At 36.0% G+C, this 16,595-nt stretch overlaps 1 protein-coding gene across 2 annotated transcripts in view; it reads right to left on the bottom strand.

The window, feature by feature from the left end:
- Positions 1-16,595, bottom strand: part of LOC150108227 (uncharacterized) — an 84,458-nt gene that overhangs the window by 36,273 nt on the left and 31,590 nt on the right. For both annotated transcript variants that reach the window (XM_090415679.1, XM_090415680.1), the window contains exon 4: positions 3,125-3,248. In XM_090415679.1, the coding sequence (XP_090271805.1) occupies positions 3,125-3,248 (124 nt within the window). The remainder of the gene's footprint in view (positions 1-3,124; positions 3,249-16,595) is intronic.

Below are 16,595 nucleotides of genomic sequence, written 5' to 3'. Positions count from 1 at the left end.
CAGTTAGAATTGAAGGAAGTACAGGAAGATGGTTTAATGTTAAATCTGGTGTGAGACAAGGATGTATATTATCCCCTCTGTCATTCATTATCTATATGGATCACATTATCAAGGAATGTGGTATTAAACCTAATATCAAAATTGGAGATGTTAATGTCAGCTCTTTGCTTTATGCGGATGATGTTATACTTCTAAATAAATCCGCTACAAGTCTGCAATAAAAAGACAAAGACAATGAAAATAGGCAGAATCATTGAAAATGTCAACTGTGTTGTGAATGGAGAACCTGTGGAACAAGTAAAACATTTCAGCTACTTAGGCACAATTTTTACTGAAGATGGTAAACTAAATATAGAAATAGACAACAGAATCAGCAAAGCTGGTATCGTGGGAAGTCAATTGAATAAATTCATATGGAATAAGAAAGAAATTAGTCGGAACACTAAATTAGCTGTATACAAGACTGTGTTCAAACCAATTTTAACTTATGGATCTGAGAGCTGGGTCAGAAGTAAAACACTTGACCAAAGACTAGAGACCGCAGATATGAGAGTCCTGAGAAAGATTAGAGGCGTGAACAGATGGCATCAATGGCAATATCATATTAAAAATGAGGATATTAGGAAAGAACTTGACATTGTCAGCATCCAGGAATGCGTTAGCAGAGCTAATCTCAGATGGTATGGTCACTTAAATAGAATGAGAGAGGAAAGATTAGCAAAACAAGTGTTCTCTGCCAGGTTGGCAGGAAAACGACCCAGAGGAAGACCAAGATATAGGTGGATTGATACGGTACAAAGTGCCTTAGACGATAGAAATATAAGATCTGATAATGTTGGAGTCTTGACAAGTAACAGACTGATTTGGAGGAAAATTGTAGATAGGAAGTTAGTAATGATGTAATTTTTTCATGTAGTACTGTCATATCCTGTACACCCCTTGAGGGTACATGGCAGGAATTTGATGATGATGATGATGATGTACTATAGGTTGACCAATCAACCTCTTGTGTATGGGCCCAACATATTGGCCCTTCAATATAAGTAGTGGCTTCTTCTACCAGTATATTTGTAAACAATGATGTCTAAATGAGCTAAAATATCAGATTGATTCACTTCTATTTGTGAGGTGTTCTACCATGTAAACCAAATTTGTAGTATAAGTCAGTATGCATCACTCATTAACTATTCTATCTTCGAACTGTTGCTTTAAAAAAAAAAAAATCATTCTCTTTGGTGAATCTAAAATGCCACAAAAAGTGAAATGTAGACTTTTTTTCTTTCTTTTTTTAACAAATTAATAAACAATGAGACTGGGAATATTCTAGTGTTCTTTGTGAAAATTACAGTCAACTCCCATTACAAACTACTGGAAAGTTCTGACCACAACACTGTACGCATAATGCTATATCACAGAAATTTCACTAAAACTATTCCTGTGGTTGCTTTTGCTATAGTGAGTTTCAAATGCATTTCAAAATAAATTACAATTACCAAGTCATGTAAAAGTAGTTTGCATGGCTTCATTTCTGTCTCAATCCAATTATTGAACAAATAATTTTTATAGATACAGAGGGATATTAGCATATTTTATCTTTATGGTATAATTCTTTATATAAAGAATTTTTTGAAATGTTTTTCAAAACAAATATTTAAGGAGAATTAGTAATTTTATTCTAGACTGTGTTTGAAATACATCAAATTTCAAACATGTTTTGCCTTTGAAATGAAGGTACAGTCAATTCTCACTATAGCAAACCTATAGGAACCACAGTAATGGATTGTTATAGCAAACCAACTTTTAATAAAATCAGGCCTGGCATTCCATACAACCACTACTGGCCATCATCAAGTACTTTGGCAACAAACAAAAATGTCATATACTGATCGTAACCATGGACCTAGGATACTATAGAATGTGATAGCAACAACTATGTTCCAACACATACAGTAACAAATTTGCCATTGTACTCTGGTTTATTAATTATATTTAACAGTTTATGAAGTTATCAAAAACATCTAACGTGTAATTACAACATCCCTGATGATGCAAGTCTTACGACACATGAAACTTGTTGGGTTTTAATTGCTTATTTTTATTAAACCCCTTATTAATATTATAGTATGGTCTCAATACAGAAAACTTCCCACATATCTTTTAAGAATTTTCTTCTTTTATTTACAGCAGAATGTAAATAAATTATTTACATTCTGTGTAACGTAATGCACTCTCCATGCAGCGAACCTAAGTCTTATGCTCCAGCTCACACCCTCCTTATACAACTTCCAGGTATGTCCCCTAGTTCTACTCCCCCCCCCACCCCACTCTACGAAACATTTCTTCCTCATTAACGTGGTAACAACCCTTTGCCAACTTAAAATGTCTCAATCACAACCCCTCTTTTTCCTCCTATTCACAAGGCTTTGCAAACTACATTCCCTCAATCTGTTCTGATATTTCTACATCTCAAAGACCAGTTACAACCTTAGTCTTCTCGGGACCCTTTCCAACATACCCTCGTCAGAATGAAATCAAAAGTTTAAATCTGTGCATAATAATCCATATGAGAGCTGATCAAGGCTTTATACAATGGAGCCAGAAAGCTCTTTATTTCTACAAGTTAAGGTCCTCCACATCATTGTCAAAATCTGATATCATGTGTTCACAATTTATGCAATGTGACCTCTGAACTTTAGATCATTGTCCACCACCACCACTCCAAGGTCTTATTTCCTCAACTTTCTCCAAAATTTAACAATGGTAATGCAAAAGTACATACTTTGCATTACCGTTGTTATCTACCAAATTTCAGAAACTTACACTTGGCAACATTGAACTGACAGTTCTGTAATGTTTCCTGCCCCTACAATTTATTCAAGCCCTCCTGTAAGGCCACACAATCTGCTCGATTCCTCATCACTCTCCCCAGTTTTGCATCATCTGCAAATATATTTAAATATGTGTATATATATTCTGGCTGTAAGTAAAATATCTTATTACATCAAAAATAAAATAACAATATGAGAAAACTTAAGATGAGATTAATATATCTATCTTGTGAGGAGGAGAAAAAAAAATTTAACACACACTGCACTCAATCACACCAGTTATTAATTCAACTTACACGGCCATGTTTATCAGGAGAATCAATTTTTTTAATCCAGTCATCTTTATCAAATAACTTGCATCTCTCTACTAAAACAAATGCCCTTTCAATTTCATTTTTCTTTAGTGCTATATGAAGATTTCTGAAAAGAGTGAAAAAAGAAAAAAATAATGAAAATTATATACATACATATAAATTGTAATCTAATGAAGAAAAAATTAATTGCATTCCTTGATATATATATATATATATATATACATATATATAGATCCATACATGAGAGGTCCAGTGACCTATAAGTACATCAGTGCCCTGTGTGAATGCAGAAGAGGACTGAAAAGTTGATTTTTTTTTTTTTTTTCTGAAGAGTTGCAAGTTGTAGTTGTAGTTGGGAATACTTCTCGAAGAAGACTGTTCCTCTTCTATTCTGTTCCAGAGGACAGAACAGAAGAGGATGAACAGAAGTAGGTTCACCGTGTTTGCAGATGCACAGTAAAGGGTGACTGGCATCTGCAGCTCTTGTATTAATTAACAGATGCAACAGAAAATGAAGGAATGATGGTTTCCAATTCACTAGAGCAATGACCATGGAAGTACTTAGAATAGACACAGTGCTGAAACGCTGCATCAGTGAAATAGAAACTGAAGTGACTCTGTACAAAAAAAGAAGATCATCTATGAGCCTAACTGCATGGTGTCATGGATTTTAAGGGAAGTTTTAGATGCACCACCCCAAATATATAAGCAGTATTCTAAACAAGGATGGATTTGGGATTTGTATACAGTGAAAAGTTGGCTGGGTGTAAAATTGGCTCTTAAATGAAAGAGAATGCCAAGGTTCTTGGATGGCGAGGCCACTGATATGTGTTTATGCCAGGAAAGACTGGAAGTTAATGCTAGTCAAAGCAAAGATATCCGTTCTCGTCTGGTGACATGCGCATTACTGAAGGTAGGGAAGGTGAGCTGGGGTCTCATTGGCATAAGAAAAGGCAAGACCATTTTGGTGACATTGAACATAAGTTTGTCCTTGCTCTATTGGAGGATAGTATGTAGATCAATGATTAAGGTGCTAGATGTAGATGATCTTGTAAGGGAATGTAGAGTACTGCATGGTTTGTCAAATGGGTAGGATGAGTGGAGAGTGCTATTGTAAAATTCAATGTAGCTTAAAATTTTACAAGCGCTTTACATCGATTTTTACAGAGGTCTCATCTCAAATGTTTGTGTTGTAAAAATAAACTTTGTATAAAAAATGTATATAGTCCGATGAGAAATTAACCTACTCAAATGTAGTAAACAAAGAATGTTTAAAATTAGTAATAACAAGAGAGAAAATGCTGTATCACTGGAAACTGTATGTTATTGTTTTAACTAAGTGCTTTGGAACTCTTGGTCACAAGTTCTATGTATGCCCACCTCAAGGTCATTCTTAAAAACGACAAATCGCATTTTAGAAGTGCACTAGGAGAATGGTCGGCTTTAATAACAGATCAAGGAGTTGCGCCGAATTCTTCGGGGGGTCTAAACCCTTTGTGTAAGGTCTCGGAGAAGGGGAGATAAAAGGGCGTAGAGGAGAACATCGAAAATAGAGGACACGCCAGAAGTCGGAGAGAAAAAAAATGGAAGCCGGTCCACCTGAGGCTGTCTAGATCTAGGAATTGGCTGTGGAAGATTATAACCGGAAACTAATAACCGAAGAGCGGACTTCGGCACCCAGAGAAGAAGGCATTACCATCTGAATGAGACTGCATAAGCTCCACATGTTGGATCCCTTCGTCCGAGCCCATGAGTGACAGAGATCAGCATTCCGAAACCCCGCCAACAATCCCTGATGAGCCACAGGCGAAGCAAAACACTATAGAATGAAATCTAAGCCTGAGACGGCCATGAGAATATGAGAACTCTGGAGCAGAACCTTGAATGAGTGCATGACCCAGATGACAGAGCATATGTCAGTTTATTCCAATTTTATGTTCTATGTTTCTGTTATATAATCTAGGAGAGATAATTTAGATGGACTGATAAGATATACGGTACTAGAAATAAGCAGTGTCTATAAGAAAGCTTTTTCATTTGTTAATAACTGGAATATAATTGTGAGATAACTTGGCATAACAAGTTGATTTCTTTATGAATAGATTAGAATTGTCCTTTTTATAAGCAGAGAAGTAAATTGATATTTATGCTGTATAGTTTGTTTAAAATTGCAAAGGGAAGTTTTTAACACTAAATCTTAATGGGCAGGTATAGAGAATAACCTTCCATTGATGTACTTTTGTATTAGTGTAAATAAATGTGTTTTGATAATATGTCAACAAAATGCCACCTGATCTTTTGATTTACAATACACCGTTCCTAAATAAACTCGGACATGAGAGCGGGAAACAAATAAGGTATTAGAAGCGTAATTTAAGTGCATGTGAACCATGACTGTTTATGCTAATTTTTTTTTGAAGGAATTTATGCTTAGAGAGAGATATCTGCCAGCCGTATTACTGAGTCTTATGCATAGAAAGGAATGCTGGTGGCGCAGTCTGAACAAACAAATTTTCCAGTACTCTTAGGCCTACGACAAGTAGTGCGAAAGGTGGAAGAGATTTTTGTATGAAAGAGTAAGCCACTAAGGAGATACGAGACAAAGAAAGAAGTTAGTAGTGCATCAGTAGAAAGAGAATAATTAAGATATTACAATGGCGCAACAGCCAACAACATAAAGTAGTAATAATATAGAAGCAAAATATATAGATTAAAGTTTACAATACGAAAATAGAGCATCTTTTACATATCATGTGCAAAGCTATAGATTGGATTAGTAGTTATTTTGAGTAGGTCATTTGTGTACAAGAGAAAGAGAGTAGGTGATATAAGACAGAGCCTTGAGGCACTCCGGCATTGGTGGTGAAGCTTGAAGACAGGAAGCCATCTACTATGACTTGCAGAGAACAACCAGAGAGAAAGCTGGCTACCCAATTACAAAGGGTGGCAGGGAGACCAAAGGATGGCAATTTGTTTAGTAGGCCTCGATGCCACACATAATTGGAAAACTTTGGAAATCAAGGGCGACAGCACAAGTTTCTCTGAACCTTTCCATGGTGTGTCAGTGGTGGGTGATTTAAGCTACAAAGTCAGCTGTGGATCTTGAATGGCAGAATCTGTACTGGTGGTTGCTGATTAATTCATGGGCCTGTAAGTAGTGGAGGAATTAGCTATTGATGAATTTCTCCATTATTTTGGAGAGGACAGAGGTGATATTATCAAGGATTCAAGTAGGTAGATGTACAATTTGTGTTAGGTCATTACATATAGCAAAAGGTTCTACTTCTCGTCCTGTTTAGTTGATGGTATTAGAGTAGGAGAGCCACTTGGAATTGTGAATGTTGAGGTCTCCCAACTACTATTTATTTTATTTAGTGTTTGGAGACTGATAAATGCAACAAATGAACATTACTAAATAGGGAAAAGAAGCCTTTAGGCAGAGAAGGTCAAAAGTAGGAGATTCTAAATTAGCCATTCTCTTGCAGGCTATGTCAGATTTCACACAAGCACAGGTGCCACCATTGTGATGAAAAGAATTGTGAAGTGTGTAGTTTAGGCACTGGAGGTGGACAGTAGTAGATGTAGCTGAAATCTGGGTTTCTGTCAGAAATAAGCCATCTGGTCCAGAAGACTGCAAGTGATGGTGAACGTCATTTATGTTAATGCTACAGATGTTAGTAAAATGGTTGTGAAACTGAGTTTGTAGTGAAGAGATTCTAGTAGGGGTGCTTAATGATCAAAGCTATATAACTAAGAGGAGACCTCCACATAGCCTTTAAAGGAATGCGGAGAACCAACCAGGGGCTTCAGACCTAATGTCCAATCCTCACTTTCTCGTGGTGCACCCTGTTAGGCATCTACCTGGATACTGAACAAACGAGGATGGGCTGGCAATTTGGGATTTAGTCGACCAAATTGTATTCTTATTGGCTTAAACCACAATATTAAATGATGATATGACATGACAGAATTTCATGCCTGCTGGGGCATTGCCAAGTTAAATAAGGCCCCCAACCCCATTGTTTTTGCCAAGGAACCAGGACAAACAGCAAAAAGTCAGCTACTAGAACCAATCCTAAAACACACCCCAACTCAATATCACCAGAGTTGAAGATTGGTACTATCAACATAAAAAGCCTGAATGGCAAAGAAATGGAGCTAGCTGAGGAATTGGATAAGGTACCAGATTGATATAATAGGGGTGACAAACAAAAAAGGCAAAAACTGGTGAGATCTTTCTGAGCAATAAATACAAAATCTTATATTCAGGCAATGACAATCAAGGAAAAGAAGGAGTAGCCATAGTATTCAACACTAAATATGAGACTAATCTTCTTGAAATAGCAGGCAATCTCAAGTAGAGTGACGTGGGCAAATATCAGAATGGGGAACTAGATAAGACTTATTTGTGCCTATAGTCCCACAGAAGGTTCTGCTAAGGTAGAAGTGGAGGAAGTTTTTGAAGCTTTAGAGAAAGCAATTGACACAATGAAAAATGAAAAGTTGGTCCTTGCTGGGGATCTAAATAGCAGAGTAGGAAATGTTGTCAGACCTACAAAAATATTTTGGGAAAATTTGGAGAAAAGAGCAAAGCTAATAATAATAGCAAATACTTGTTGGGATTTCTGCTCAGTACATGGACTGGTTATTACTAACACCATGTTCCAACATAAAAATGTGCACAAATTCACATGGAGAGAAGAGGCTAGGAATAAGAAAAGTCTCATTGTGATGTTTTCTCTCTGACAGGACACTAGAGTGTACAGAAGATTTGAAATTGGAAGTGATCGCCATTTAGTCTTGAGCAGAATAAAATTGAATTTCATATCGGAAAGAAGAACATGTAAGAAAGTTTTAAAGCAAATAAAAGTTGAGCAGCTCTCAGATGTGAACTGAAAAAAATACATTATTTCAGAAAATGTATCTGAAATAATGTATTTCAGATACATTTTCTCGAATAATGTATCTGAAATACATTATTCGAGAAAAAATGAACAAGTTTGAGAACAGAAATCAAATCTTGGGAATTCTGTGAAAAGCACTGAAGAAAACATTATTGATTCAGCCAGAGAGGCATATGGTGAGGTTGTCTGCAAGGATAGAAAAATCAGAACACCATGATGAACACAGGAAGTTAAACAGGCAGTGAAGGAAAAGAAAAAAGCATATCAAAAGTTCCTCACAAAAATATCAGTTTGGGCTCTTAGAGAATACACAGACAAATGTAAGAAAGCTAAACACTGTGTAAAACTAGCTAAACAAAAATCATGGGACAACTTTGGTATGAACATAAAAAATAAATATCAAGAAAGTGGCAAGATATTCTGGAGTTTGTTGAAGAAGTTCAGAAATGGAGGAAAGAGTGCTGTAAAAGGAATTAGAGATAATAAAGGTGATATTAAAACTTGAGAAAAAGATATCCCTGAAGCATGGAGTAATTACTTCGAAAAATTGCAAAATGAAACTAGCAGTGATTACAGCACAGTTATAAAAAACACTGACCATGCATGCCATATCCATACTTGAGGTAAAAAAAGCCATCAAAAGTCTGAAATGTGGAAAGGGTTGGAGTAGATAACATTCGACCATAAATGCTGAATTATGGAGGTATAAAAGTCTTACAGCGGCTGCACTGCATAATTCAGAGGGCCTGGACAGAGGGATGAATTCCAGATGATTGAATAGAGTTCTCATTACACCCATATATAAAAAGGGAAATAAAACTGAATGTGAGAATTACAGAGGTATTTCTCTACTGAGCGTTCCTGGTAAGATTTATGTCAGTATACTTGAGAAAGGGTTGAGAAGGATTGTGGAAGGGAAGTTTTGTGAAGAACAAGCTGGATTCAGGCCAAATAGAGGCTGTCTGGATCAGATTTTCACTTCACGACAAATAGTTGAGAAATCATGGGAATATAACAAAGATCTGCATTTAAGTTTACTAGATCTGAGAAAAGCATATGACAAGATGCCAAGAGAAAAGTTATTCAAAACGCTACAGTTGTATGATGTCAGTGGAGCATTATATCAAGCAATATTTGAGTTGTAAGTCAGCAGTTAGAATTGAAGGAAGTACAAGAAGATAGTTTAATGTTAAATATGGTGTCAGACAAGTATGTACATTATCCCCTCTGTTATTCATTATCTATATGGATCGCATTATGAAGGAAAGTGGTATTAAATCTGATACCAAAATTGGAGCTGTTAATGTCAGCTCTTTGCTTTATGCAGATGATGTTATACTTCTAAATAAATCCACTAGAAGTCTGCAAGATTCCCAGACTAAATTGAATAACTGTTGTAATAGATATGGTATGAAGGTCAGCAATAACAAGGCAAAGACAATGAAAATAGGCAGAAGCACTGAAAAGTTCTTTGTTCACTGCATTGTGAACAAAGAACTTACAGAACAAGTAAAACATTTCAGCTACTTAGGTACGATTTTTAGTGAAGATGGTAAATTAAATATGGAAATAGACAACAGAATCGACAAAGCTGATATGGTAGGAAGTCAACTGAATAAAATTATATGGAATAAGGGAGAAATTAGTCAAAACACTAAATTAGCTGTATACAAGACAGTGTTCAAACCAGTTTTAACTTATGGATCTGAGAGCTGGGTTAAAAGTAAAATACTTGACCAAAGACTTGAGACTGCAGATATGAGAGTCCTGAGAAAGATTATAGGCATGAACAGATGGCACAATGGCAATATCATATTAAAAACGAGGATATTAGGAAAGAACTTGACACCGTTAGCATCCAGGAATGTGTTAGCAGAGCTAATCTCAGGTGGTATGGTCATTTAAACAGAATGGGAGAGAAAAGATTAGCAAAACAAGTGTTCTCTGCCAGGTTGGCAGAATGTTGGAGCCTTGACATGTAAGAGATTGATTTGGAGGAAAATTATAGATAGAAAGTTAGTAATGATGTAAATTTTTCATGTAGTACTATCATATCCTGTATACCCCTTGAGGGTAAATGTCAGGAATTTGATGATGAGATTATGGTATGGATTGTATGTTGTGACAGGTTATGATGTGACATTTTTTTTGATGGAATTAATTTATGAGGGAAATTCGCTTTTGTTGCAGTGTCACTGTTATTGTTTGTGAGAGTCTTCAGAGGTTTCATTAGATGGAAGGATATAGTGAGGACGTAGTTAGAGAAGATACTCTTGGTTATGACTTCCATAGAGTGTAATCAGTCTCCATGCCATGATGTGGCCTCGACAGTGCTTCCACATACCACTACTCGGACTTCCTCTCCAACCTGGCAGAGTATGTGGCATCAGGTTTATGCACCAGTTGATCAGGAAGCTTCCTGACTCGTTATTGAGAGGTTTGGGCACTAACTGGAATGCGGTACCAGTTTTAACTACTGTACCCCAAAATGGAGGAGTTTATGGGTATCTAAGCATATTTATCATGGCCTTGAAGGATATATCACTCCCACTATACAGAGAGGGGGGGTGGAACTGGAATCTTTCCTCTGGAGACCAAACATAGCAGTTGCCACTTCAGACCTCCAACAAACCAAGCAGTGGTATTTCACCAGGTGATGAAGAACATCTACATCACCTAGTGTCCAGTTGGCATTTCCTCCAACTAAGAGGGTATCCCTTTGTAGCAAGAATACTCTCCGATTTTTTTTTTTAGATACCTTTTTGTGGAAACAGGCCACATAGCTGATATTCAAAGGACATTGCATAATTTTAAGATTATCTAATCAAACAAAATAAGCATCTTACAGTCTGATTAGTTTAGGAATACACAACAATTAAAAAAAAAATTCACTAGCAATAGTTTTACATTTACTCAAAAAAAGAAACTATACAACTGGTAGGAGTTCTTACTGTTGCCACTCTAGACAGATGTCTTCAAGAAGGTTGATGATACAGGTAACAATAGTGAAGATATTCTGGTATGGTTTGTATGTTGTAACTGGCTATGACGTGACTTTTTTGATGGGATTAGTTTATGCCACTATAGCAAATACCAATATAACAAACTCACTCACTATAGCTGCTGAAAAGTTTCATCAATCTTCATAGATAGAATGCTATGCTAAAAGAAATTCACTGCAGCAAACTATCTCCACTATAACAACTATTCCTGCAGTTTCTATAAGTCTGAGTGAGGGTCAACTAAAAAAAAAAAAAAAAATCCTATAATATTCTTTTTTTGACATAATTAGGTTCCACCCAAATCCTGCTTTCCATCACCTCACAGCAAGCAAAAAAAAAAAAAAAAAAAAAAAAAAAACATTTTCAGTGTATTCTCCTAGTGGTGGAGACCATCCTGGTCATGAAGGTCATTCCACTATGACTAGCAAAAAAGACAAAAACAGTGGAGGTTTATCTTTCAGTATAGTGGTTCCATCCCTATTAGGAGCTATATAGCAGATAGCTTACTGGTCCTCTGCTGTATAGCTGTAAAAGCTAATGCACTTCTTCCAACCACAGAAGAACTGTGCTACCAATTGTCATTGACAAAGTCATTCATCTTACACAATATAAGAACTTTCTAAAAACCTGGAAAATTAGAACTCACAGAAGAAATGTTTTTTTGGAATTAGGACTGAAGCAACTAAAGTTAAAATACAGTGAATTGTCTGTAAACTGCATATGTTCTTCTGGATGAGTTTCCTGTTTTGCAGGATAAAATTTCCAGGAGGAAAACTGTCACCTCTACATGAGACTGGCTAACTCACAAATATTCTTCACATCAAGATCTGACAAACTCAGATGAACTGAAGAAAGTGAATGTAACCTTTTTTTTGATTTCCTGTTTTTACTCTGGCAGAAAAAAAAAGATTATACTATGCTAGTAAAGATTTAGGAACTTTATTAAATTCCCTTATTGAAATTAACCATGCATACCAAGAACATTAAGTAAGTACCAGAATGAAAAAAATGAATGCACAAAAATATATACCTATGATCCAGGTATATCACATGATGAAAGAGTAATGTCAGCATTTACAGAAAATCATTAAAAGTGCATATAAAAGAGGCATCAATGAAAATGGAAGATCTGAAATTGACTCAAAAGTTGAATTGGGAAATTTGGTGCAGATAAAAGAAATAAAAGAGAAATGGAATTTTTGTACAGTGGGACCACCTTTACACTGCAAACACAACATTATCCTAAATAACTCTAAGATCAGTGTTTAAATTGTGTTCCACCAAACACTGTTTCTGCAAAACACTTCTTACCCCAGATCATAGAGCATGTATCAGTAGTATTAGATGTGATATATGCTCTGTGAAAAAGCAAAGTGGTTTCTGAAAAAAAAATTTTCAATGTATATGGGAAAATACTAATTTTTAATAAATATACTTATTTCTCTTCTTCTTCAACCTTTTGGTTGAAGAAGTGAAATATGTCAAAGCTTACTAATATGTAAAATAACACAGACATATTAGTAAGCTTTGACATCTCCTCATTGTTTACCAATATTCCCTTAATTGGGAATATTGGTAAACAATATTCCCAATTAAGAGTGTTAACAGCTTTTTAAGAGTGTTAAGAGCTAACACTCTTAAAAAACGTTTTTTCTTCTGACATCTTAGATCTCTTTTCGTTTGCTATCAATTCTGGTTATTTTTCTTGGAAGAACAAAATCTACAAGCAGATAGAGGGAACTGCCATGGGTTTCCCCCTCTTGCCAATTTTTATATGGAAGAATTTCAAAAACGAGCCATAGACTCAGCCCCTCTCAAACCTTCTATCTGGCTAAGATATTCAGACGATGTGTTCTCTATTTGACCTCGTGGCCCAGACACATTAGACTCTTTCCTCAGTCACCTCAACATCCTACATCCAAGAATCGAGAATGGAAAAGAACAATTGTTTACCCTTCCTAGACACCATAGTTACACGCCTTCCCAACGGTACACTTTCCTTCACTGTATATAGAAAACCAACACACACAGGCAGATACATTCACAAACTCTCCCACCACCCCGCTCAACAATATGGCATTATTAAAACTCTTGCCAAGAGAGCCCACAATCTTTTTTTTCTAGTGGAACCGCCCTTACAACTGAGCTTGAGCACATACACAACACTTTCCTCTTCAATGGCTACAGTGATCACAGTATTAAATAAATAATCAGGTCCTCCCCCTCTCCCCAGTCTTCTCTTCAGAAAGAGTTTAGAAATGCCAACACCATACCCTACATCCATGGCACATCCGAAAAAATAGCCAAGATTTAAAAAAGTACAACCTACACACAGCATTTAAGCCCCGCTGCAAACTTGCTACCCTTATCTGCTCTACAAAAGATCAGCTCCCTCCTCTCTCAGTGCCTGGAGTCTATAAAGTACCCTGTTCATGTAAACTGGCGTACTTTGGACAGACAGGCAGATCAGCCACTAACCGCCTGGAGGAATATAAGTCATACATCTGCAAACACAACTATGGTCAGTCAGGCTTGGCTGACCATGTCTTGGATACAACCCACAGGATCTCATGGGAAAAACCACCATGCTCCACGACAGCAAAATCAAAAAAAGAGAGACTATTCTTAGAATCAGCAGCAGCTCTCAGAAATCAATCAAATCTCAACAAATATGGTTGCATTAAGCTTCCTAAGATTTGGGAAACGCTTATCACCAGAGGTCCCACTTTACATTCCAGGCCACCTACAACCTCCCTTAGAGGGTGCTCCACCTAGATAGGACTTTAGTGTCACCCACATGGTTGGGCTTAGTATTGTGTGTTATTTGTTTTTGATGTTACATTAGTTTTTTTGTAATCCCTGAAGATGTCTCATTTACTGAGAGGAAATATATAGGAAGTATTAAATCCTGTTTTAATCCTTTCTGAGTGCTGTATACAATCCATTAAGCCTCCAATATGATTTGTAAAATTAATGTTATTAAGAGATAGGTCAACATACAGTGTTACTAGCAGGGATCCAACAAGTCAAATCAATAAATTAAATAAATCAAGCAATGTACAATTGTGGGATGTCACTAGTGTTGAGAAGTTACGAATTGATCATACCTGTCTGCCTTGTCTCTATGGTTTCCCTAAAATGCCCAAGGATGGCAACCCACTATGCTCAATAGTGGGTTGCCTTTTGATTATTTTTACAGAATATTCTTCACTACATTTCTGAACTTTTTCAATAGATTACAAAATATTTTCACCTTCCTAATATTTATTTTCTATATTCTTACCAAAGTCTTCCCATGACTTAACTAGTTTTGCAGTGCTTCACTTTCTTACTTTTTTCTATGTATTCTCTAAGAATGCATGCTGCCTTACTTGCCAGGAACTTTCGACAAGCTTTCTTCTTTTCTTTGACTGCCTTTTTAAAGTATCTGTCCACAACAGAGTTCTGATTTTTCTATCTTTGCAGACAACTTCACCTCATACCTCTCTGGCTGAATCAATGTTTTTTCAAGGTTACATCAAACTTGAATACAAAAAAACAACAACAAAATGAGTGAGCATTTTGAAAAATACTCCTAAAACATCTCAATAATAGAGACATTAAACATGTCACTTGAAAGATATCCAGAATTTTAATGGAAGAGTTCAAAGGCAGAAGACCAAAGAGAAGTTTTATTATATACTTGAAAGTAAAAGCAATCCTGAGCTTGAGAAAAAAAAAAAAACACAGACTGATAGGAATTCGTAACCAGTTGAGGAGGGCAAACTCAATGTAACTGAGAATGAACGAATAAAACAATATAAGGGAATAAATATATATAATTTGTCATGGATACTTGCATCTAAGCAGATATTTAGAAATTTGTTTGTGAAGATGTGATAATAACTTCCATCATTATATTCACGAAAATACTTCAATATCAGTTGTTTTCTGAAGACTGAAATGCTTATTTTGAATGCTAATGCTACAGGTCATGATATAGTATATTTGGAACATATTAACATTTGAATGCAGAATTTTTATGCTGATTATAGTGACTGTCGAAGTTTTTCATAATTTCCAGCATCAAGCAATTTCTGGCTTGGCCATGAGTTGACTGCAGTTTAATCTTAAATATTTATTCTAGTACATGCAGATATTTCGATGTGAGAATAATATTAATGGAATAGGCTACACTTGAATGAGCATGAACGCCTAAATTCAGAGAATTATTGTTCAACAGTGAAGTAGATGGAACGAAGAGAAATTAACAAGTTTAGAATATATTTTGAAATTAGTTTAAAAAAAAACTGGAACATAATTATATTATTATATCTATTCATATGAAAAATAAGTACAAAAGCATTTTTTTAAAATTATGGAGACAACTACTGTGTTTGAATAAAAACTTTAGTTTAATATATAACTAAAATCTACATTCGACGTTTCGACCTTTATGTCAAAGTCATCATCTGGAGCATTAACTATACACAGAAAACAAGCTACATTACAATCAAACTGGTTTGTTAAAGATACTGACCAACTGCTACAACAATTGTTGGCCTGAGCTCTGGTGGGGGGGGGGGGGGGGGGAATTATATATCAACGCTACAGTCCTATTATTAGTGTTGTCTGTTGGTTGTAGAAATACATTGGGCATAACAACAAGTATCTATCTATATACATATATTAACATCATGATTATACTTGTACATTCCAGCCAGTTGGTATGGAATGGTTTCTAATACTAGTTGAAGATTGGTTAGAGTCCTGACTTATGTTGGATCTTATGTATTAGGTAGGCTGAATGTGTGCCATCCAGATCCTTGGAATTTTCATTCCATCTTTGTTGTTGATATTTGGGTGGTTTATCAGGATTTCGCAGGCTTCCTTAAATTTCCTTTCATACCAGGTTTTTGTGTGGTGTAAAGAGTGCATGCTTTCCAGTTGATTTGGTGTAAGGTGTTTAGCACGTGGTCTGAGAGACCTGCTTCACCATAGTGGGTATATTTAATGTGTCTAATGTGTTCTTTCTTGCATATAGGGATTGTCCGTCCTGTTTCATCAAGTTACAGGTGCAGCGGATGCAAGAGACTCCAGGATGTGCTAATGGGAGGAGAGGATCCTTAGAGGAGTTGAATATGGTTTTAAGTTTAGTGGGTGGTTTAAAGGTGGCACTGAGGTTATAATGTTGTAGGATTCTGTTGATTTTTTCCGATAACCCTTTAATGTATGGGATGGCTATGATTTTACTGTAATCTAGATTCGTTTTTGTTGTTGTTTTATGGAGTATTTTATTAATAGCATTTTTGTTATAGCCATTATTTATGAATGTGTCGCTGATGATTTTTAGTTCCTGTTTCAGGGCTTGTTGATTAGAGCAAATTGTTGTAGCTCTGTTTTTAAGGGTGTTAATGACTCCATATTTTTGTGATGGGTGGTGATATGAATTAGCATGTATGTATTGGCTAGTGTGTGTCGGTTTTCGGTAGACCGTGAAGGATAGACTGCCTGAAGGAAGACGTGTGACTAGTGTGTCTAGGAATGGGAGTGAATTTTGATTTTTCA

This window comes from Typopeltis vanoorti, chromosome 3 (genome assembly GCF_054136105.1).
Source record: "Typopeltis vanoorti isolate ZY-2024b chromosome 3, IOZ_Tvanoo_1.0, whole genome shotgun sequence".
Lineage (NCBI taxonomy): Eukaryota > Metazoa > Arthropoda > Arachnida > Uropygi > Thelyphonidae > Typopeltis > Typopeltis vanoorti.
Note: the sequence above shows the minus strand (reverse complement) of the source record. Positions and strands in the feature narration are given on the sequence as shown.